Source organism: Echinops telfairi, unplaced genomic scaffold (genome assembly GCF_000313985.2).
Source record: "Echinops telfairi isolate 266 unplaced genomic scaffold, ASM31398v2 ScPeMD7_3533;HRSCAF=4204_0, whole genome shotgun sequence".
Taxonomy (NCBI): Eukaryota; Metazoa; Chordata; class Mammalia; order Afrosoricida; family Tenrecidae; genus Echinops; species Echinops telfairi.
Genome location: NW_022107431.1, coordinates 25565624 through 25589182, shown reverse-complemented (window position 1 = coordinate 25589182; position 23559 = coordinate 25565624). Strand labels below are relative to the sequence as shown.

Sequence of the window (23559 nt, the reverse complement as noted above, 5' to 3'; positions counted from 1 at the left end):
TGTTTCCTTCTTCTAGGACACACTGCACATTCTTTCCCCAGCCCAGAATTTGAGTCTTAATACCAAATAAATAAATAAATAATGAGAAAAGATGGGTGGAATTAGCCTGTCGGCTCAATGGTCGTCTAATTGGATTCTGAGACATTGCGAGGGGTGGTATGTATCCAAGACCTGATGTAACCACTCCGTTTTTTCCCCGGGAATGCTTGCTTGACACACATTGTTGTTTTAAAGGGAGAAACCAAAATAGAACATCTTGGAACTGGGATATCTTTAGCGACTGTGTTGGGAAAGTACAGACAAAGACAACGCTTAAAGGCATCATTTTTGTAGAATTATCTTTAAGAAGAAAAAACAAAGGTAATGGAATTCTGTTGCTCTTGCACCATCTCTTTGAAGAGACCGAGGTACACAAAGGAAGGTTAATCCTTGGCTTTTCCAGTGACATTTAAATGGCTTCTTGTTTAATTTGAACCAAATATTGGCCTCTTTGAAGTAGCATGGTGACTCTAGACTAAATCTCTTTAGCCCTCAAACAATGGTTTCCTAAATGTTAGCTCAGAACCTGGAGCCCATTTCCTCCCATTGCCACTCACAAGAATGAACGCTCCTCCCCACTGCCAGGCACATCCTCCGGCGCTCTGCTTCTGGCGTGTTAGCTGCTATTGAAGGGGCCTCTACCTCAGACACCCTGTGAACAATGGAGCCAAACACCACCCAGCCCTGTACCAACCTCCTGATCAGTTGCTGATGGGACCCTTGGGATCTGGAGGGTTTTCACTGGGTAAAGTTTGGGAAGGAGATTCCCAGTCCTGTCTCCCTACTCCATCTTAGTGTGGATAAGACCAAAACCTGTTCAGCATCACCACCACATGCAAGCTTTCCCCTTTTCCAGAGGGTGGCTGCACTTGGAAGGCAGGCATTGTAACACTGAATTTCCACTGCCATGATATTGTCTTGTTAGATGTTGTCCAATCTATTCTAACTCACAGCGACGCCAGGTAACAACAGAACAAAATCCTGCCCACCCCTGTACCATCCTCCCAGTCCTTGCTATATGTGAGCCCATTCTGGCCACCGCTGTGCCAATGCAAATCACTGGGAACCGTGATTTGCAATGCCCTTCTCCTTCACCCAAGCACGATGTCCTGTTCCAGGGCCAGGCCCTTCGGATAACAGGTCCCTGGTACATGAGACAAAGTCTCACTATCCTTGCTTCTAAGGAGCATTCGGGCGTACGTCTTCCCAGACAGGTGTCTTGGTTTTGCAAGTGTTGCCTGGACGGTTAAATGTTCTGTGCTGACCTTGTAAGTCAAAGGCATCTGTGGTCTCCTTCACTGGTTGTCCATCTTTCACATGCAGAAGAGATCATTGGAAACACCATCACCAAGCGTCCTTTAATTCTTAAAGTGCCACTTTTACTGTTTCACATTGTAGACAGGTCTTTTGCAGCACATGTCCCCAGTGCAGTGGGACAATTGATTTCTTCATTGCTGTTTCTGTAGGTATTCATTGCAGGTCCAAGCAAAGTGAAAAATTTGACAACTCCCATATTCTCTCCCTTTCTCGTGATGTTGTTTACGGTATAGTTCTAAGGGACTTTGCTTCATTTCGTTGTGGTGTATTCCATATGGAAGGCTTTGGTCCTTGGTGTGTTAATCTGGATACTTTAGAGAAACAAATCCACAGAAACTCATATGTGTAAGAGAGAGTTTTATATAAAGGGTAAGTGCACATCAAGAAAACATCCCAACCCAGTGCTGCCCAATCTCACAAGTCCAACATTAGCCCATTTGTTGGACACCAATCTACAAAGTCCTCCTCCATCTCACAAAACTCACACAATGACTCTGACTGCAGGAGGAAAACTGAGTCAGTGAATGTGTAAGCATCTCAGTGCTGGCAGGGGTCGACACGACTGCTCCAGCACCCAGGGCTGCATCGGGGTAGGTCCATGCGGCTTCTCCTCGGGGATGTCTTGCAGGAAGTGAGCCTTGCCAGCTGAAGCAGGGTAAGGCAGCTGCACACTGGTCCTACCATCACAAAGCAAGAGACCCAAGAACTCTTAAGGTGAGGCTCACTGAGCCATTTATCGCTCCTCCTTTCAGTTAACCCCACATGTGTTTATCGGCCAGGTTAGCACAATAAACTTTAACTATCTCACTTGCTCTGCATCCATAAGTGCTTCATGCCCTCTGTGCTTCCAGCAAGCAAGGCTGTGCCATATACGCATTGCAGGTTGTGAATGAGTCTTTCTCTAACCCCGATGCCACATTCTTCTTCACACAGTCCAGCTTCTTGGAAGATTTGCTCAGCATAGAGTTTCTGGAATTCCCATTCTTCACAATATTATTTATAAGTTGTTGAGATCTGCACAGGCAAATGCTTTTGTGTAGTCAGTGAAACATAGGTAAACATCTTTCTGGTATCCTCTGCTCACAGCTGAAATCCATCTGACATTATCAATAATATTTCTCATACCAAGTCCAGCTTGAATTTCTGAAACTTCTCTGTCCATGTACTGGTGCAAGTACCTTCAGAATAATTTTTGAGTTACCTTCAGCATGATTTTATCTGTGTGAAAGAAGTTCACAAACAGATGAGGCTGTAGGAAAATTGGCTTGATGTGGAATAGAGTCCACATTCTGTTGGATTACCTAGGAGCCCTAGTGGCGTATTGGATTATGAGTTGGACTGCTAACCTCAAGGTCAGCAGTTCAAAATCACCAGCTGCTCCATGGGAGAAAGATGAGCCTTTGGGCTCTCTAAAGAGTTAGTCTCAAAAACTCACAGGGACAGTTCTACTCTGTCATCTAGAGTTCTATGAGTCAAAATTGGCTTGGATTGGATCACATATCTTTGGAATGGGCACCTATTTTTCTCCTCTAGTTTGCTGGCCAGTGAGCTATTTTCCAAACATTTTGGCATGAGTGAGCCCTTCCAGCACTGCGTCCATTTGTTGAAACATTTCCGTTGGTATTTTGTCAACACCTTTCACCAGTGCTTTCAGTCTAGCTTAAGGTGACCAGATTTTAACATTGGTAAAGCAGGACACCATTGATAAAACGCATATCCTGGCGAAATAGCCACATGGCAGCCAAAAACCGTATACCCTAGCTTGTTGTGCATTCTTTCCCAAAATTGGGACTTTTTTTAAATGCTGCAGGATGCAGGAAAAATTGTTAAAAAATCGGGGACTGTCCCGCCAAAAGCAGGACGTCTGGTCACCTTAGTCTAGCATGGACTTCTTCCTTCAGAACCATGAGTTCTTGATCACATGATCCTATTTAATTTTATATTTGACACTTATTTAATGATGTCAGCTTTCCTCAGAGTTTGTGAGCTTCCTGAGAGCAGAGATTCAAGCTATTGTTCCCTATAATACAGCGGTTCTCAACCTGTGGGTCGCGACCCCTTTGGGGGTCGAACACCCCTTTCACAGGGGTCGCCCGATTCATAACAATAGCAACATTACAATGATGAAGTAGCAACGAAAATAATTTTATGGTTGGGGGTCACCACCACATGAGGAACTGTGTGAAAGAGTCGCGGCATGAGGAGGGTTGAGAACGAACCACTGCTGTGAAAGCACCAGGGAATTATCTTGTTGATTATAATTGCTCAATAAATTTAATTGTGAGTAACTGACTCGATTCCACTTCAATCCAATTTTTCTACAACTTCATCAGTTTGTGAACTTCTTTCTCCCATATTTGCCTTTTCTGTGAAAACTTGGCTCTCCTGGGCCATGCTGCTCATCTGGTAATCCCTCCTAAGGAGGGCTCTGTTCTCTTTCGACCCTGGAGGGAAAGGCAGCATCGAGAGGGTCCTTCCTGCATGCAGCCCCCCACTTCTCTTTGCTGCTGTCAGCTCTTCACCTCCTGGGCACATCCTCGTATACACCCCCTAAGAATCTGGGTTCCTGTCCACCCCAGGGCCTGCTGTTTTCCTGTGGAACCCGAGCCCCACACTCCTCGTTTACCCTCCTGCCTGGGACAATCCCAGAGCTGGCGGGGTTTCCAACTTTTCCCTCTTCGCAGGCTCCTTTCCCTCGGGTGGTCAACCTGTTTGAGTATCACCCCCTCAGAACCACAGTCTTAAAAACACACAGATAAACCATTTTTCTCTCCTGCTTTCTTACGTCAAAACAATAACAGCAACCGAGTTTCTTTCTTGCCTCCAGCCTGTTGTGCCTGTCGTTAGGTGCCACGGAGTCAGTGTTGATTCAGAATCACTCGTGTGACGGAGTAGAGCCATCCGTTGTCACCTGAGTAGCCGTTCTTTAAGGGTTCACACCTGGCCTTCCACTACCACATTTCCTTGGACCAATCAATACCAGTTGCTTCTGACTCATGGCAACTCCATGTGTGGCAGAGTAGAACTGTGCCCATAGCACACCCACCCCAACCCCCCGCCCCAGTAAGTTGGGGTTTTTCCCCAACAGTTTTACTGGCATATCATTCATATAGCATACAATTCAATGGTTCCATCACATCAAAAAGAGTTGGTCAATCATCAGCACATTCCATGTTAGAGTGTTTCTTCATTCTTGTACTCATCGTCATTGGCTCTCTATTTCCCCCCAGCCTTCCCTGTCAGGGTTTTCACTGGTCCGGTTTCCAGAGGGAGATGGCTGCCTCAGTAGATGTCTTCTGCATTGCCTCTACGTGGACTTTAGTCTCCAACCGTTGGGTTAGCAATGAGCACATTAAATATTTGCGCCCTACTTAGGAATTCCTGTGCTTGGAAGACTTTCCCCAGTAAATCCCACTCATGCTAGTGTGCCAATAAGGCCTTTCTGACTGCTATGCATCTTCCCCTGAAGGTCTTGCCAACACCTGCCGTCTAAACATAAGCCAGTGTTCTTGCCTCTAAATCTGTTTTCCCCCTTGACATTCCACCACACCCCGGTAAAGGTTCAGCCATGTCGTTCTCTGTAACTTTTCCAGGCAGTTCCTTAATCCCCTCCTTATTTCTCCTCCTCATTGTCCCTTGGATCCATTTATCATTTCCAATCCATATTCACCACTTCTCTCCAAGTTCAGATGCCTGGATGCAGTCACTTCTTAATTGAACTCTGAGCATATAAATCTAGGCAGCTGGGGGACTCAGTGATTAATAACATAGCTTCTCCATGAGATCTATCCCCCAGCTTCCTGCTTTCCATTGTTTATGCCTGCAGATTTCGTTTCTGCTTTGGGGACATGTCCAGAATGCCAGATGAGACCACCAGTCTAGCATCTTGACAGATACCAGCCTTTGGAAGTTGGTCTGATGGCCAGGAGGACCGGTGGACATGCGACAGGGTTAGTTATATGTGTAGGAGGACTTTTAGGGCGCTTATGTACCCACCTGGCTTTTGACTTAAAGATATTTGTCCAAGCATAATGTGTCATTTAGATAATATTTCTGGTCAACCCATGCTCTGTGGGGAAGTTTTAATAATTTTGTATAAGAACAAATTTGAGGCAGAATGGGCCATTAACTTTTACTCTGGGATATTTCATTTGATTTGATGTTACAGTGTATGTCTAAGATCTGCCAGCTTCTCCTAAACGTTCAGCCCCATGTGTATGCTCAGCATCACCGGGCGGGTCATTACCCTGATAGGGAAGAAACAGAATCCTCTCCCACTTGGCAGACTGTCCACTGGAAATGGGTCAACTTTTCCTTCCTTCTCACAAACACTCCACACATCTGCTCCACACCCTCGGCTCTGGGATTTGTTGTCAGAGTTGATGTGTTTCGGGAGGAAGGTCAAGAGTTGGTTCCTCTCTTGCTGTTCATCACAGTTCACACGGCGCCCTGCCCTGGGGGGGCACTGGTGAAACCCTCCCCGAGTACAGAAAGGTTGGTGGTGTTAACCCACCAGCCACCTCCCGAGAAAAAGCTGAGGAGCCGCTGTGTTAACAGTGACAGCCTGGAAAAGCTTAGCAGCAGTTGTGCTCTGTCACCTCGGGTCACTCTGCGACAGATTCGACTGAAGGGCACACAGCAGCATCAAGCACATGGACACCCGTGGGCCCTGCCAGGGCTGGAGCACAAGAGAACTGCCTCATTTTTCCAGGTGGCCCACGTTTCCCACCTGTAACAGGCTGCCATCTTTCCAGTCTCCTTTGACTTGTTGAAGGAGAAAATGGGTTTGTGTCCTTCTCTGACAGGTTTCCAACACAGATTCTGTCTTTCACAGGTTTTCCTGTCCGGTCCCTCAGCAGAGCTAACATATCTGTTCACAGAGAGAGCCTTTGCTGATAGCTGTAACGGTTTTGTCCCTGCTGTGAGCTGCGGAGTCAGTTCCAACCCAAAGCGACCCTAGAGGACAACACGGAACTGCCTCTTGGGGGTCCCAGGTTGTTCTCTTGAAGGGAGCAGATTCCTGGGTCTTCTCTCCTACAGAGAAGTGGGTGGGTTCACAGCCTCCTGCTTCACCATTGCCCATTGCACCGCACTGCCAGGGCGCCAACAAGAATGGCAGGAACTGAAAACACTTTTGTTTATTTTATGCTGTACTTTCGATTTGCCAAGTAACCCTTTTCTTACTCCATCAGAATGTTTTTAAACCCTGAGTAACAGCAACTTGATTTAATCCTGTAAAGATCCTGCAGCAAGTCTCGAGGATGCTGTTCATGTCCAAGCATCAGGGTACCACACAGCTGCACAAGCACATGCACGCTGCAGGCCTGTCGGCCCCACACCCAGGCTCAGGAACTCTCTGACATGGCTTGCAGGCAGATGAAAATCTTTAGGGCTTTTTTTTTTCCCTTTCAGGGTTTAAAACTAATGGCTGCCTCTATTAGACACACGAGCTAAAACACTGATAATATCAACCCTCTACAATTAATAGCATTGTACATGAGGGTTCTGCTCAATCAAACAGCAGGGATGGTGGGACTTTGTCTCATGTGCTTTGGACGTGTTATCAGAAGGGACTCGCTCCTGGAAAAAGACACCATGCTTGATCGGGGGCTAGCCACAAACAAGGGAGACCCTCAGGGAGATGGATTGATCCCTTGGCTGTAACCATAATTTCCAACATGCATAGCGGAGATTGTGCGGATGGCTCAGGGCTGGGCAGTGTTCCCTTCTGGGTCACCGTGAACCATAATTCCTGCCGTGAAGTTTATGACCCCCCCGTCATTTAAGTAAAGAGTAAGTTCTGCAAACAGCCAACATAAAATGAACTGTGATGGCCCTAGGCACCGAAGACAGCAAAGGGAACCTGCCCTAACCCTTTGGATTCAACTAAGGAAGGACGGAGCGCAGAATCGGTTACTACACACTCACCTTGGGGATAGTGCAGGTCCAGTTCCAGGTCCAGAACCACACCAAATGTTTGTGTCCTAGTGCGTATCAAAGTTACGTTTACACTACACCGTAGCCCATTAAGTGTGCAGTAACATTATGAAAGAGTCCGAAATATCGTGAGAGTTACTAAAATGCGACCTGGAGACACAAAGTGAGCTCGTGCTGGTGGAAAAAAGACACCCGGAGACTTGTTCACACAGGGTGTTACAAACCTTCCATTTGTATATAAAAATTTAAAAAGAATAACAAACACAAGCCTGAGAATTATTAAGACAATAAGGTGTGTCCTTACTCATCCCAGTTCTTGAAATAGAGCCTTACTCTAACTCAGGCCTCCCCCACTTTGTGTAAACCCCACTTACCTACTATGTGGCCTTGGACACGTTGCTTGCTTTCCCTGGGTGCAACCTTGTCATCCGTAAAATGGGAATGCTAATGGAATCTCCTGGACAGGGTTGTGGTGAAAATTAATGGGACAATATTCCTAACTGAGTTTTTTTCAGCATTTCTTTGACCACCCCCCTCACCCCCAACACACACACCCATGCTTCAAATCAAAAGGTCAGCAGTTTGAACCTGTTCCACAAGAGAAAGCTGTAGTTTCTGGGAAGATTTACAGCTGCAGAAACCTTCTGGGGCAGGTCCGCCTTCTCCTATAGGGCCGCCGTGCGTTAGGGTTCATGGCAGGGGGTTTGGCCCTCACAGAGCGCTTCCAACAGAGCCCAGGGGGACTTCTATGAGATCAGTGTGTTCAGCAGAAAGCAATATAAAGAATTGGAGACTTTTTTTGAGTTGGAAAGGAGCCTGGAGGTCATTTAGTCCCATCTCCTAATTTCAGCTATGAAAAATTGGGATGCAAAAAAAAAAAAAAGAAAGAAAAATTGGGATGCTTGCTGAAGGTCACAGAGCTCGTCCAGTGCTGCAGCTAGAGGTAGGGCCCCGTTCTCATTGTGGCTTCTTGTTCACCATCACATTGGGGTGATCGAAGCCCAGAAAGGTAACACATTTGGCCAGAAACTGCATAAGGCCGAAACGAATCAGAGGAAGACAACGCAAATCATTCCCTCAGCTAGAGGCGTCCTAGGAGCTCTGGTGGCTTAATGGTTATACATTGGGCTACTAACTGCAAGGTAAGCAGTTCAAAACCAGCAGCTGCCCCTCGGGAAACTGGCAGGGCTTTTGACTCCCCCAAAGAGTTGCAGCCTCCGAAACTCTCAGAGGCAGTTCCGTCTTGTCCTGTAGGGCTGCTAGGAGTCGGCATCCACCCGATGGCAGTGAGCTTGGCTCTTTTGCTTTCGCTTTTGTGGACAGTAGAAAAAGGATAACACTCTGCCGTGTCCGAAGCAGAAGACTTGTGATACTTGGGAAAAACAAGGCAGGCCCACTGAGTTCAGACTTTCACAGGTTTCACTAGGCAGAACGCTGTCCTTTCCGATGAGTAATACATTGTTTCTCCACATTTAATCATACGTCTGTGGGCTTCTCACTTTGTACAGCTCCAGAGCCCTCCCAAAAGATGGCAGAAGGGGAACTTTAATGTTCCAGAAACTAGTCTGTAAAAGGTGCTATTATTTACATTTTCCAGATAACGAAAGTGGTCACCGTACCCTTTCTTAAAGCAGAGCTGTGCATAGAGCTAATCATTTTCAAGCACTCTGTCCTCTGAGGCCTTGCTAAGCAAATACATCTTTTTGATTTTGTTTTTATTTTTGTAACTCTCTAGTTTTGCTTAGGAATGCTCAGGTCCGAAAAATCCATCCTTAGCTGACTCTCACAGACCTACTGTTCAGTGGAAGAAGATGTAGACACACCAGAGTGCTGTCTCCTTCCCCTGAAGTTCAAGAGCAGGTAAACCAGATCCATGATGATGGACGTCAAGGTCACAACAGCAGTTGTCTGGGGTAGTGGAGGGTCGAGGCCTGGTGTTGACTGTGATAGAAGAAGGAGAAGGAGGCCGTCTGGATCCCTGTAAGTGCTCTAGCCCAGGAACCAGCCAACCAGCCAGTCCCCGAGGGGCTGCCACTGACTCCTAGCACACTAGTGCAGGTCCGAACAGATTCAGGCTCTGGGTATCCGGGAACTGATTTCTTAGAAAGAGATCAGCAAACCTTCTCGCCTCATGTGGATAAAGAGTTGTCTAATTCCGTGACTAGAAACACCCAGATACAGACTCTGCTAGCTACGGAGCTGCATGCTTCCTTTCGCTGGGGTGTGATTGTTTTGCTTTGGTGTTAGTATCCCAAGATGGGGCTAACAAGCATACGTGTCTCGAAGTACAGGAATTCCATGAAGTGATACAGGTACACTTCTTAGTACTGTACCTGGCCCTCTATAGATAATAAATGTCCTTGTTTTGGTTGTTAAGTGCTGTCTTGTGGATCCCAACCTGCAGCAACCGTGTGACACAGCCGAACTGCCACACACAGTTTCTTGGCTGTAACCTTTCAGAAACAGATTGCTAGGTCTTTCTCCCAAAGAGCCGCCAATGGGTGCGAACCCCCAGCCTTCTTATTTGTCCCGGAACTCTTGACCATTGCTCCATCCGGGCTCCCGTGATAAATAGTTCACCTCACCCCCAATGTCAGTAAGTTCACTCCACCTCAACAGGACCGGGTAGGGCACAGGGAACGGGACCACGGGTTTCCCAGGCTGTAAAGCTTTCCGTCAGCAGAGTGCCTTGCTTTGCTCCTGCAAAGTGTAAAGTGTCTCGTGGACTCCCTCGGGTCACAGCCCGATGCGTAACCCACTGTACTACTACCAGAGTGCAAGAATAGATGATCTATGACTAAGTCTGCTATTAATAAAAAAACTCCAACCTGCCAACTTTCCGGAGAGAATGAAACCCAGCGTAAGTCAATGAATGGATCCTCCCGCCCGTTTGGATGGCACTCTCTCTAGACCGTCCACACAAGCACGTGTGACGGGTTTCTGCTTCTGAGTTACTCCGTCGTCTTCTCTTTCTCCGAGTCCAGGGGGTCGGGAATGGAGGAGCAGAGGACGCATCCGCGACAGTCAGGAGACACGTGGCAGACATTCAAGTTCCCTTTCGGTCTTACTACCGAAAATAGTGCAGCGTTGATCCTCTGAAAAGATAGTACGGGAAACCTTTGTATTCCCAGATTTGTGACTCTGTAGTACCTGATACTGATCTATGTGTGTGTTGTGTTGGAAGGTAAATCTGGTCTCCCTTTTTTTTCTACATGGATAAGTGCTCCCTACCCCATGCTGCTGCTGAACCCATTGCCCACCCTTTTGGGAGATGGTGACTACCTTGGGCTGAAGATACTAGATCGGAAAATATTGATAAGAGGAATTTGGAGGGAGAACAGGGGGCAGTTGTGAAGCCTAGTCACAATTTTTGAACAGGCATTTTGACTGCTAGCACAGGGAGCCCCAGGCGTGCACTGGTACCATTCGGCTTTCAGAGAAAGATCCGCAGTTGCGCCCCACTGGTTCCTCTGGTTGAGAAAGATGTGGCAGTCAGTTCTCAAAGAGAAACTGTGGGGCAGCTCTATCCCATCCCATCAGGTTGCCGCAAGTCGGCAGCCACTTAACCCCAACTGGTTCCTAAGACAGTACCTTTCGAGTTCTCTCTCAAGTTCACGTGCCAGTGCCTAAGAATCTCCTAAACTCCCCTTGGCATCTGTACCCAGGTTCTCTAATGTCACCTTAAAAAACAAACTGCATTTTAGAATCGTCGTAGATTTCTAGAAAAGTTGCAAAGCTAAGGAGTTCTCCTAGACCCCCCCCTTCAGTGTCTCCTGTCATTAACATATCACTGGGATGCACTTGTTACAACCAAAGCAAAGACTTGACTATGGACTAGACGCCACAGTTTATTATTTTAACTAGTTTTCCCCAAATCTCATTTTCCTGTTCTAGGATTCCTTTCAGAGTACCGCATTACACGTGGGCATTGTATTTTCTTAACTTCCTTTGGTCTGTGGATTTTCAGATTTTCCTGGTTTTTAATAACCTTCCCTGGTCTTTTGCAAATACCCTTCAATCTGGTTTTTACCTGATGTTTTCCTGTGGGGAGTTGAGGGTTTTGAAGTACTGTTCTCTTCACACGCTGTGCTAAGAATGATCAGCAAATTACATGGGAGCGCCCTGACTTAGTGCTTATGACGTGAATCGTGTTCCCTTCAGAAGGAAGTCACTGTATGCTGCCCACACTGAAGAAGGGGGGAGTAACGCTTTTACCTCTGTAAATGATGGTAAATTCTCCCACACAGCGCCGTCTCTTCCACATTTATGCATGTATGCATTTATTTATATCAGTAGGAATGCATGCGTATTTTATGCTTCGACATAGGTTGTAGCACTCCATTATTTATGTTGTGGTTCAAATCGCCCTGCAGTGACCTTGGAGAGCTGTCTCTCTCAGTTCCTATGTGCTTTCAGCCTCTGACCCTTCGTCTGTCTTTGGAACGTTTCCTTGCCTTCTGGCATCTCACCATCGTCCAGGCTCACCTCCTAGAAGCATCCATGTCTGGTTCCTTTCACTGGAGAATCCTATTAGAAATGATAAGGGCTGGAGCGTCGTTGCCTCTGGACCCTCAGAGTACACAGGGCGGGGAAATACATTTGTGCATACTGAGCCACGTATCTGCACATAATTGCTTTTGTTATCAACCATCTGTAACTCTGTTGGGCCAAGTATGAGTTCATGCTAATGTCACCAACTCTAATCCAGTGCCACATGGTTCATCCTTGCTTATCTGTCACTTCCTTTTCCAACATCGGGGAATCTGGCTCTCATCACCCGCCTTTGTCATCCGTTTATTTCCTCCTTCAAGCCCAGGGCACGGGGGACAGGGGTTTTCAGGCGTGTGAACCCACCCTCCCTTGTAACAGCACACATTTTGAGTCCCCTCTTCCTTTCTTGCTCACTCTCCCAGCCATTTACTTTACCCCCTAAAGGAGGATCCTGGAGTCCACCCAGTGTCCTCCCTGACAGAGAAGCCAGGGAAGATCTCCAGAGGAGGTAGAGGGAGGCCTGGTGGGGAGGCGTGACGTGCTCAGGTGCTAACAAAGAAGCCGGCGTTTTGAACCCACGAGCCCACAGGAGAAAGACTGGCGGTGTGCTTCTGTGCAGGTTTACAGTCGTGGAGACCCTGTGGGACAGCCCTACTTGGTCCCATAGGATCCGTATGAGACAGCATTGACTTGGGGACAATGAGCTTGGCGTTGCGGTTTAATAGGCTTTTTTTTTTTTTTAACATCACTCAAAACAGGGACCGCCATGTGACTTTAGACACCATTGTCCAATTTCATCATCAGTGGCTCACAGCATTGGTTTATCCTGACCTTGTCTCCCTCGTCCTGTATGGGCTCTGTGCTCTCCTTGAGCACAATAGCACGTATCCTGAGTCGTCTCAATTGGGAGAGAAAGAGTTCAAAGAGGTGGGAACGTAAGTCAAATCTTCCCTCTACTGCTTCTTTGCTGTCTGTAACCTTTAAAGGGACCAGCGGCAGAATTTTAATGCAAACATAAAAACTGTCACAGATAAAAATCTACAGTGATAATAATATGTAAACATAATATTAAACACAGACTAGAAGCCACATTTTTAAACATGTTAATAAATCATTTTATTTGGACTCTTACTGATCTTACAACAATCCATACATCCATTGTATCAAACATATTTGTATATATGTTGCCATCATCATTTCCAAGACATTTTCTTTCTGCTTGAGCCCTGGGTATCAGCTCCTCTTTTTACCCCTTCTTCTCCTCCCCTCTCACCCTCGCGAACCCTTGATAATTTATAAATTATTTTATTTTCATATTTTACACTGTCTGCTGTCGCCCTTCATCCACATTTCTGTTTGTGGGTGTTGTATGTTGATCACTGAGATCGGTTTGCCCATTTGCCCTGTCCTGCCCCCTACCCTCATGGAAGGTATTGCTTCTCTCATTGTTGGTCCTGAGGGGTTTATCTGTCCTGGATTCTGTGTGCTGAGAGCTCTTATCTGTACTAGTGGACATGCTCTGGTCTAGCCAGATTTGTAAGGTAGAACTGGAGTCATGATGGCGGGGGCGGGAGGGAGGAGCATTAAAGAATTAGACTAGAGGAATGTTGTATGTTTCATCAGTGCTATCTATACTGGCTCCTCTCTTCTTTGGGACCCTTCTGTGAGTGGATGGCCAATTAGACACCATACTTTTAAGGAGATGAGGTTTTTTTGCCTTTTTTTATTTACTTCCTTTACATTCTTGATTTTTAGATATCAGTCGTCTAGCTGCAGTACTCATTAATAGGTGTATATGTCTCTGGTACAATAAGTTCCCTATGAATAAAATGATGCGCATACCTTATTTGCAGCAAGGTTTTGTCAAAGCACCATTTACCATATGCTATTTTCTTCTGTTTTTATTATTTGGTGTGAAAATATAGATTCATAGCCCCCTTCAGACATGTAGAGGAGAGTTGAGCCCATCTTTGCCACCTACTTTTTCACAAAGAAGGAGTTGTTTTCAGTAAACTTCATTTTTTCAATGATCAAATGTGTGAGGGGAGATACCATTTCTCTCACTTTCCAAGTGATGGGAATAATTATGTGTGGAGAAAGGTGCATACCTAAAACATCATCTATTACTACAAACCCTCATAGTAAGTGCACTGACTCTTTCCAAAAAGTCCCTGTTCTCAGGCCTCAGCGTAACAAAGGAATGATTCTCCAAGCCTGAAGGCAAAATGAAAACATTTAGTATCAATTCAGTGATCATTTCTTGACTCATTCATGTGTTGCTTCTGTGGTCACATGAAGCCTAGGGACTGTTCGATGGATACATTTCTGTTTAAGAGAAAAATGAAACCTGCATTCACTCTTGGAATTCTTTTTTATTTTTAATCATTTTATTGGGAGCTGGTACAACTCTTATCACAATCCATCCATCCATCCATTGTGTCAAGCACATTTGTACATTTGTTGCCATCATCATTTTCAAAACATTTGCTTTCTGCTTGAGCGCTTGGTATCAGCTTCTCATTTTTCCCCTCCCTCCCTCTTGAATTTTTGATAATTTATATAACAATTTTTTTTCATGCCTTACACTGACCGATGTCTCCCTTTCCCCACTTTTCTGTTGTCCATCTCCTGGGAGGGGGTTTTATGTAGATCATTGTGATCGGTTCCTCCTCTCTCCCCCCACCTTACCCTTACCCTCCTGGTATCACTACTCTCATTATTGGTCCTGAGGAGACTCGGGATTCTTATCCAGTGATGATGGGAGGAAGTGTGGTAGTTACGGGCTTTTTTCCTTAAGAAAGTAGGCTGAGCTACGCCACTTAGAATTTTGGCATGTTCACGCCCAGTGATGGGTCTGTATTTCTGAATCTGTCACACTACAAAATGTTGCTCTCCAGAGTGAAAGGGAACGTCCGGGTGATTGGCAAGGCAGTCTTGGTTAACAAGAGATTCTATCAAAATGAACATTTAAAACCGTCAAGAAATTTAGACTATATCACCTGGGATTCGTGTGCAGTTCATTCTTCTCTGCACATGAAGGGTTTTTCACTAGGAATTTTTTGCAAAGAACTTTTAGAAAGAAAAAACAATAACTCATTTTCGTGACACGCTGGTGCATTTTGAAATGCTAATGGCGTTGCTAGTGCCCTGCCTACGTGTCTGGAAGAAAGCAGAGACTTTGTGTTCTGTCCACACTACACAAGGGTGGGTGGTGACACTCTTAGCTCACACTCTGGATCTCAGAGAAGGACAGTGGCAGTTTGACCAACTGTCAGCATAATGGCTCTTCATCCCAAGTGTGGTTAACTGCTGGCGTCCCTCTCACTCACTGCCATCAAGCTGATGCCAACGCATAGCAACCCATCAGGAGAGGGTGGCACTCTCCGGGGGAGCTTCTGAGACGGTCACTGCTAACAGGATTAGCAAGCCCCATCTCTGTCCCACCTAGACGCTAGCAGTTTCCATCTGCTGACCTTGGGATTATAGCCCAACGCACAACCACGGCACGACAAGTGGTTAACGTGCTGAGCTGCTGATGGAAAGATTGTAGGAGGAGGGTCCACTCCACCCGAGAGCCCCTCAGAAGAAAGAGATGGCAAACTGCCTCCAAAACTCAGCCATCCAATAGCGTGGGGAGCACCATTCCGTAAGCTTTTAATAATGGTTTCTACACAAGTCCACTGGACAGCTCAGCAAGTGCAGAAGTCACCGGGAGAGTCACTCTGCCAGGGACAAGATGGGCATTCAACTGCTGCTGTGGTCGCTGGAACTGGCCCACGTCCTTCCCAGGAAAGAGCAGAGAGAAAGACCGGAACTGCAAAGGCCTAATAAGTAAAGAGAGAGTTCATGTCTTAAGTAGCCACGAATTTCATTTTTCACTCAGCAAGTATCTCCATCCCTGAACCTTCCATCACCTAGGAAATTGCTGCATGTTTATTTTTATTTTCAGGAGAAAAATGGAAGTGACCATGGTCCCTTGGTTCAGGTGGAAAGCACCACTTTTATGGCGGGTTGGGGAAACTGGACCTGTGGGTTGTGAGATCGAGATCCAGTTCCACTGCAGAAAAATGAGAAATCACTATGTGTTTGTCAGGGGCCACAGAGATGGTCTTGGGCTGGGAAGCTTTCGTCCGATGTTTGCAGTAATCTTCTCTTTCCTATTTCACCACATTCGGATTGTTCAAACGTAAGCCCTTCCGCGAGAAGCCTCCAGAGAGTAGGCAAACAGCATACATTCGATTCCTCACTGGGTTTGCCCCTTTCTCAAGGCGGGCCGGGGGACAGGATGAGAAGTGTTGTGCATGCAGCAGGTTTGTTTCTTGGCTCCGTCATAACGTCAACATCAGTCTGGCCCGCATCGCCCTCCACCCGCCGTGTTGTGGCTGGTGTGAGGTAACGTGGAGTGCAGACCCACACACAGAAGGACTGGTCAGCACAGACTTGCATTTTGAGTTTACTCTAGTGATGCATGGACAGTGCATCTCTACCTGAATTTAGACTAGACTCTGGTATTGAGAAGTGTTGACTTTACCAGCTTTGGATGCAAGGAGAGTTTGTAACAATTCAGATGTGGGCAGCTCTTGATAATCTCTTGATTCCATTTGAGAACAGCCACCTTTCTTGCTGTAAGTGATGCTCCGTTGATATGTGGACCTTTTGTCTTTTGAGTCTCTGGATCTTATTAAAATCTTCTATTTTAACTGAATTTATCAGATAGATACCTCTCTAACGAAAAGGTCAGTGTCAGGTAGAAGCGGAAATCCACATTCTCCACTTGAACTCCCGTGATGCCGGAGGTCCAGGCTGGGGAGGGGACACCTTTGTTGCTATTGGGCAGGGGTGAGGGTTCTGGCTCTCCATGTGATCGTCTCTGACGCTGTGGTGAGAGTGGTCTCCTTAGCACTGGAGAGACTTCCTGTGACACCGTCCCAGTGGGGAGGAGAGGTTGGAGTGGAAGCCCAGGCTCCCCACATGTTCCCCCTGGGGACCATTGTGGGCACCTCAGTTCCAGCCCTGCTGGGAGACAGGAGGGCCCCGGCTTCCCCGTCAGCCTTCTGTGACGTTACATGGTATGAGGGAAATTCTGATCACCCCATCTGCAGAAGGCTATGGATGACAGTGAACCCCCAAATCCTTTTGCAGCGTTTCCATGCAGATTGAGCCTCCATTGAATGCCTTCTGATCATTAACCAAGGATACAGATAATCTTGTCCCCAGGAAGAGAGCCTTAGAAAGTCCACTACCTTTCTCCACCCCTCTGCAGCCAGTCCCCTGAGGGGCAGTCTCTTAGGTGCTTGTCCGGGTATGTCCTTCATGGAGATCACTGTACTGGAGGGGGTCAGAAAGTCTCAACAGAAGCTCATTAACTCTAATCAAATGACCAGGAAAGAGGCAGCCTAGCAAGGCAGAAAGCATTTTAAACAACAACTGCTCTGCTCCAGTCAGACAGCATGCAAGAGCTGCTGCCCGTCTAAGTCAGCAAATGCAGCATCCAGAGACTAGACTTCCAGCCACAGAAGCTGTGAGGAAGAGCTGTAACGCTGTTTTAGGGTACTGAGGAGACCGCAATCTCAAATATAATGGAAGGAGAAGATTTATGAAAAGACACAAAAACAGACTTATCATCTGGATAGGGTACTAGATCATAAGGATGCCCAAGGGCTCCTAGTCAGGATGCTAGTCAAATAAAGCATGGAGCAAAGGAAACTCAAACATTCATGGGTGGTAGCAGATCCACGCCTCACAGGTACAGGTAGCTGTACCTGTACACAAAAGGGGAACAGAACCACAAGTGAAACACATGCGCTATCTAACAAGGTTGGGCCTATGGGCCTAAGACCCTATGGCCAAGGTCATGACTCAAGACCATGTGACAGTACATTTCGGAATCGTAATAGATTTGTTTCATGTATGAGGTCCAGGGTTTCTTTTAGTTATGTTTAACAGGAAGAGTAGGAAAAAATAAGTCTACTCCATCTTCCCCACAGCAGAAGCCCCGGCCATGCAATATTTGTTTCTTGTTTTATCTTTTATCGTGAAAAAATACACATATGCAGAAATCATGAGAAAACTGTACAGCTAACTCATAGCTTTCCACGACCTAGGGTGAACATTGAACATTTTGCTACATTTGGCTTTATTGCACATTTATCTATCCGCCCATACCACCTCTCTACCCACTTAGTGTTTTCTGATGGACATCATTATACCTCACCCCTAAACATTTCAGCTTGTATTTTAATTAGGCTTTGCTATTTGTTGCAGTCTATTTTTAAGGTAAATTTGCCATGAAGTTAAATGCACAAAATTCTAAGTACCACTTGATGAATTTTATATAACACAACCCCTATTGAGATCATTTTTATCACCCCAGGAAGGTCTCTCATGCTCATTCTGAACTAATTCCAGTCTTCACTTCACCCCAAGAAGCAGGGATTGTTTTGATTTCCCCCCCCCCAATTGATTGGATTTGCTTATTTTAGAGCTTGATCTAAATGAAGCCACGGGCATGATTTTTATTTTTGTTTTCACACTGTTTTAGTATCTCCATGTTGTCACGTATCCATTGTCCATTTGTATATGGCTAAACAGTGCTGCATTGACTCGATAACATCATCGACTTGGAAAAGTCCATTTTAAAATAAGTCCATTTTCTTGTGAATGACACTGGTCTATTTCTAGTATTTCACCATTGGTTTTGATATTTGGAATAATTTCAGTTTTTGCAACTTCCCTGCTCTTTTAAGCACACTACAGGATAACCTATGGTTCTGAACCTTTATTCTTAGGGGTAACTTGTTGAGGGTAAGTAATACCATCTTCCTGGATACACAAGACTCCCATTTTCTGCTTATATCTTAGTGTCCTCTATTAGTTTATTTGTGTCTGAAAACTTTGGGGAATTGGAACAAAACAATGGTTCTAGCATTATTTTAAGAAATTGGAACATAGCTTCTTGGCACTACATTTTATTTTGTGGAGGAGAAACCCTGGTTTTAACGAAACTGTCACTGTAACATTTATTACTAAGCGTGCCAAACGAGTGTCCAGAGGAACATCCTGTTCCAGAAATTTCCAGAATATTCCGTTCCTACACCAAATACTGATGTCATTGTTGCAGCTGGACTTCGCGGTCACTCTCAGACCCTCGGCCTTGCACTGCATTTCTTTCCCTGAACATGAACACCTAAGGGGGCCCTCATTTCTGACCCTTTGACTACGGTTTGATGTCAGGGGACTCTGGCTAGTGGAGGATGGGACAAAATGGACTTCATCTATGGATTATAATCAGAAAGGAACAGGAAATGTTGTTTCAAACTTTCATGACAACCCTTCTCTGACATTGTTTGTTTCTCTGTGCAGTTGATGGTCTGGATAAAGCTTCTATAGCAAACTCAGATGGCCCAACGGCAGGTTCCCAAACACCTCCCTTCAAGAGAAGAGGAAAACTGTCCACCATTGGTAAAATCTTTAAGCCTTGGAAATGGAGAAAAAAGAAGACCAGTGATAAATTTAGAGAAACCTCAGCAGGTAAGACTATCAGATTCACAAAATAAATGCTTACGTTTTTCAAAAGGTGGGAATTGTGTCTTGCAGAATTTTTTTCCTGGGGGAGTGGGGAATCCATATGAGTTATGAAATTATTTCAAGACGATTTGCCTTCTTTTTAGCCTCACTCCTGACTTTTCAATGTATCAGAAATATTTTCTAATATGGTCTTGTTTTTAATAAATACTTGTTTTATGGATTATATTTATTAAATAAGGAGCTCCGCTGACCCATTGGGTTAAGCATTGGACTGCTAAATGTAAGGTTGGCTGTTCGAACCCACCAGCCTCTCCTCAAGAGAAAGATGAGGCTACTGCTCCCCTAACGATTTATAGCCTCAGAACCCCCCTGTAGCAGTTCGTTCCCTTCTGTCCTGTAGGGTCATTATGAATTGGAGTTAATTCAGTGACAGTGAGTTTGGTTTGGGTTGATGAACTTAGGAGGAATTGCAATAATTGGAAATTAGAAGTGCGAATGTTACTGTCTGTGGTGTGGATACAGAATCTATGTATGATACATTGATGAAATAGATATTGGTACGTATGTATTCACATAGTTCAAGCAACACTCTCTTGCTGTTAATTTAGTTTAGCTTTTATGTCTTTGTACTGTGGGTGAGATTTAAATGGGTACACATAAGGAAAGTGTTGTTTCAATTGTTTAATTTTAAGTTTCTATGCTAGAATAGATAAGTGGTCTTTCTTTGTCCTATGGGAGCCATATCCTGTTGGTATGAACATTTTTCTAGTGTTAATTTAATTTGTCGATTTGTTAAAACTTAGGAATAGCATTGTTTAGTACCTTTCCTATGGACTTAAGGCCGATTTGCTGGTTCTTTTGGCAGCCCAGAGTACTTGCAATAGTCTTTAACACTTCCTCAATTCAAATGTATCGATTCTTCCTTATTTAGTGTCCAACTTTCACATGCATATGAGGCGATTGAAAATAACAAACCTTGAAGGGTCTCCAGGAGGAGATGAACCAGTGAGGGTGCAGCATAGCAACAATGAAACATATAACTTTCCTCTAGTTCTTAAATGCTTCCTACCCCCCACTATCATGATCCCAATTCTACCTTACAAACCAGGCCAGACCAGAGGATATACACTGGTACAGATAGGAACTGGAAACGCAGGGAATTCAGGACAGATAAACTCCTCAGGACCAGTGGTGAGAATGGCGATACTGGGAGGTGGAAGGAAGGAGGGTGGGGTAGAAAGGCGGAACAGATTACAAGGATCTATGTATAACCTCCTCTCTGGGGGACAGACAACAGAAAAGTGGGTGAAGAGAGACGTCGGGCAGTGTAAGACATGACAAAATAATAATGATTTATAAATTATCAAGGGTTCATGAGGGAGAGGGCAGCGAGGAGGGAGGGGGAAAGATGAGAAGCTGATACCAAGAGCTCAAGTAGAAAGCAAATGTTTTGAGAATGATGATGGCAACATATGTACAAATGGTCTTGACATACAATGAATGGATGTATGGATTGTGATAAGAGTTTACGAGCCCCTAATAAAATGATTGAAGAAAGAAAAAAAGAACAAGCCTTGAATCATGCACACCCGCGTCCTCAAAGTCACAGCTTTGCTTTTCAGCACCGTGAGGAGGTCTTGTGCAGCAGAGTCACCCAATGCAATTTGTCCTTTGAGCTCTAGACTGGAGTTTCCCGGGGCACTGATAGCGGATCCAGGCAAGACGGCATCCTTGACAGCTTCCATTGTTTTCCCCAATACAACAAAACACTTATGTATTGTTACTCTCGTCCAATGTGTTCTGAATTTTCAGTTAAAATGGAGAAGGAGGCTCTATCTCCATGACAGGAATTCTGTCTCTGTACTCTCCTGATAAAGTTGTCAGTCAGTTTCTTCCTGGAGCCCACATTCATGGCTCTAATCTCGTATGGGGACCTGAAACATCTCTCCAGCTTTCCCAACTGTTCCCTGCCTCTTGGTAAATATCACTGGGTGAGTGTCAGTTCACAATGAACCCATATGAGAGCGTAGAATTGCCCCTACGGTGTTCTAGACTGCTGTCTGGTTGAGACAGGATCACCAGGTCTCTCTCCTGTGGATTCAAACTGCCAACCTTTCCATTAGCCATCAGGGTTCCATATACCTATCTTAGTCATCTTGTTACATAAGGTTCTTCTATCTTTCCTAAAGATCTCCCCCCCCAAAAAAAAAATTCCTTTGATCTGTTTTCAACATCAAAGGTTCTCATTGGGGGGGACATGCACATTTCCTCCAAATTGCATGAAGGGTGCTTTCCACAACTCTACATTGTTCAGTAAGATTCTATGGAGAACTATAGAATCATCCTTTCACACAAGCCAACGAGGCCCCTGGTCTCATGCTGCTGCTAAGTATGACTGCGCTTCCCATCCACGTTCTGTCTATTTTCAAGACTGTTGTCGGGTATCCTCAAGTTCATTCTGACTCCTGTCAACATAGAACAACATTGTGCCCAGTCCTATGCCATCCTCACGACCATTGCCAAGCCTCTTGTTGTAGCCAATCGTCGAGTGGCGTTCCACCTCGCTGAGGCTCTTGTCCTTTTTTACTGAGCTTCCGCTTTATCAGGAGCCGGGGGGCCTGGGGATTATGCATCGGGCTGCAAGCTAAAGGATGGCAGGTAGACTCCACCAGCTGCTTCCAGGGAGAAGGATGGTGCTTTCCCGTAAAGCCTGACAGCCTCTCGAAACCACAGGGGGCAGTTCTACCCTGTCCGGGAGGGTCACTGTGCATTGGCATTGACGATGGCAGTGACTGTGGAGTGCGTTTCTGCTTTACCGGGGACTGGTCCTTCCTCATCACACGTTTTTTTCTAAGGAGGATTTGGATCGCATGTGCAATACCGATTTGCTCATTCCCTCAGTCTATTCGGGATTCTTCCACAGCGCCATAATTCAAAAGTCTTGATTCTTCCTCAGTCTTCCTTATTCAATGTCGAGCTTTCACGTGCATCTGAAGAGATTGACAACACCATGGCTTGGTTTGCCACACCTCTGCCCTCAAAGCATTCTCTTGACTTGTAAGAAACCTTTTGCCACAGACTCGCCCAATGCAGTGCATCATTTGCTCTTTTGACTGCTGCTTCCACGGCGTGCGTTCGCTGTCGATCCAAGTGAAATGAAGTCCCCGACAACGTCAAGCTGGTGTCCAGCTGGCATGATGTTGCATGCCGATTCATGGCGATGAGTTTGATCTTCTTCAGGCCGAGGTGGAGTTCATCAAAGCTGTCATCTGGGAGGAAGTGCTTCATCAGTAAGGGCTTCGTCTTCTTCACTTTCTTCTTGAAACTCTTGTTATTGACTTTGGGGAGGAAAAAAACAGATTCCACTTAGGTATTACTAATGTCTAGAAATAGTATGCCCCCCTCACTGAACTCACCTATCAGTCTGGTGACGATGCCTTAGGCTTTTCTCTATAGACAGCCATGCCATCATGAATCGACAGCTTTCATTTCCTCCTTTCCAATCCGGATGGCTTCCATTTCAACTGTCCTACCTCCCAGCTGTACCCAGGACTTTGAATGCGATCATGGATAGGTGTAGTGAGAGCGGAAAGCCCGGCCTTCCTCCCAATCATTAACTATGGTACCGGTTGATTTCCTTTTGATAGATGCCTTTTACCGGGTTGAAGAACTTTCTTTTATTCCTGACTTTCTGAAAACATTTGTTATGGATAGTTACTGAATTGCTCAAATTCTTTTTCTGCCTCAATTGAGATGGTCGTGTGGTTTTCCTAAAAGCCATAGTGTGGTTGATTGCATTTTTAGATTCTTGAATATTGCAACCGTTTTGCATTCCTGGGCCAAGCCCCGCTTGGTTCCGGTATTAATCTCTGTCCCTTCTGTAAGACAAACCGTATTGCCTCCAGGGTCCACATTCAGTTATGCAAGGGTTTCTGCCCAACTAACCCAATTGAACAAAAGAGCCAATCAAAAGAGTGGCTTCTCATCAAAGCCCACATGGAAGAAGCACACGAGCCCATGTGATCACGAGGTGTCCATGGGGTCAGGTATCAGGCATCACAGACCCAGAACAAAAAATCATATCAATGTGAATGAGGGGAGTGCGGAGTGGAGACCCTAAGCCTATCTGTGGACAGTTGGACATCCCTTACAGAAGGGTCACGAGGAAGAGATGAGCCAGTCAGGGTGCAGTATAGCACCAAGGAAACACACAACTTTCCCCTTGTTCTTTAATGCTACCCCCACCCC

The 23559-nt window shown here is 45.6% G+C and overlaps 1 protein-coding gene across 1 annotated transcript in view; it reads left to right on the top strand.

Moving 5' to 3' along the window:
- Positions 1–23559, top strand: part of PHACTR2 (phosphatase and actin regulator 2) — a 125583-nt gene that overhangs the window by 21479 nt on the left and 80545 nt on the right. Inside the window, exon 2 of the mRNA XM_045294582.1 lies at positions 19147–19314. Within this exon, the coding sequence (XP_045150517.1) occupies positions 19147–19314 (168 nt within the window). The remainder of the gene's footprint in view (positions 1–19146; positions 19315–23559) is intronic.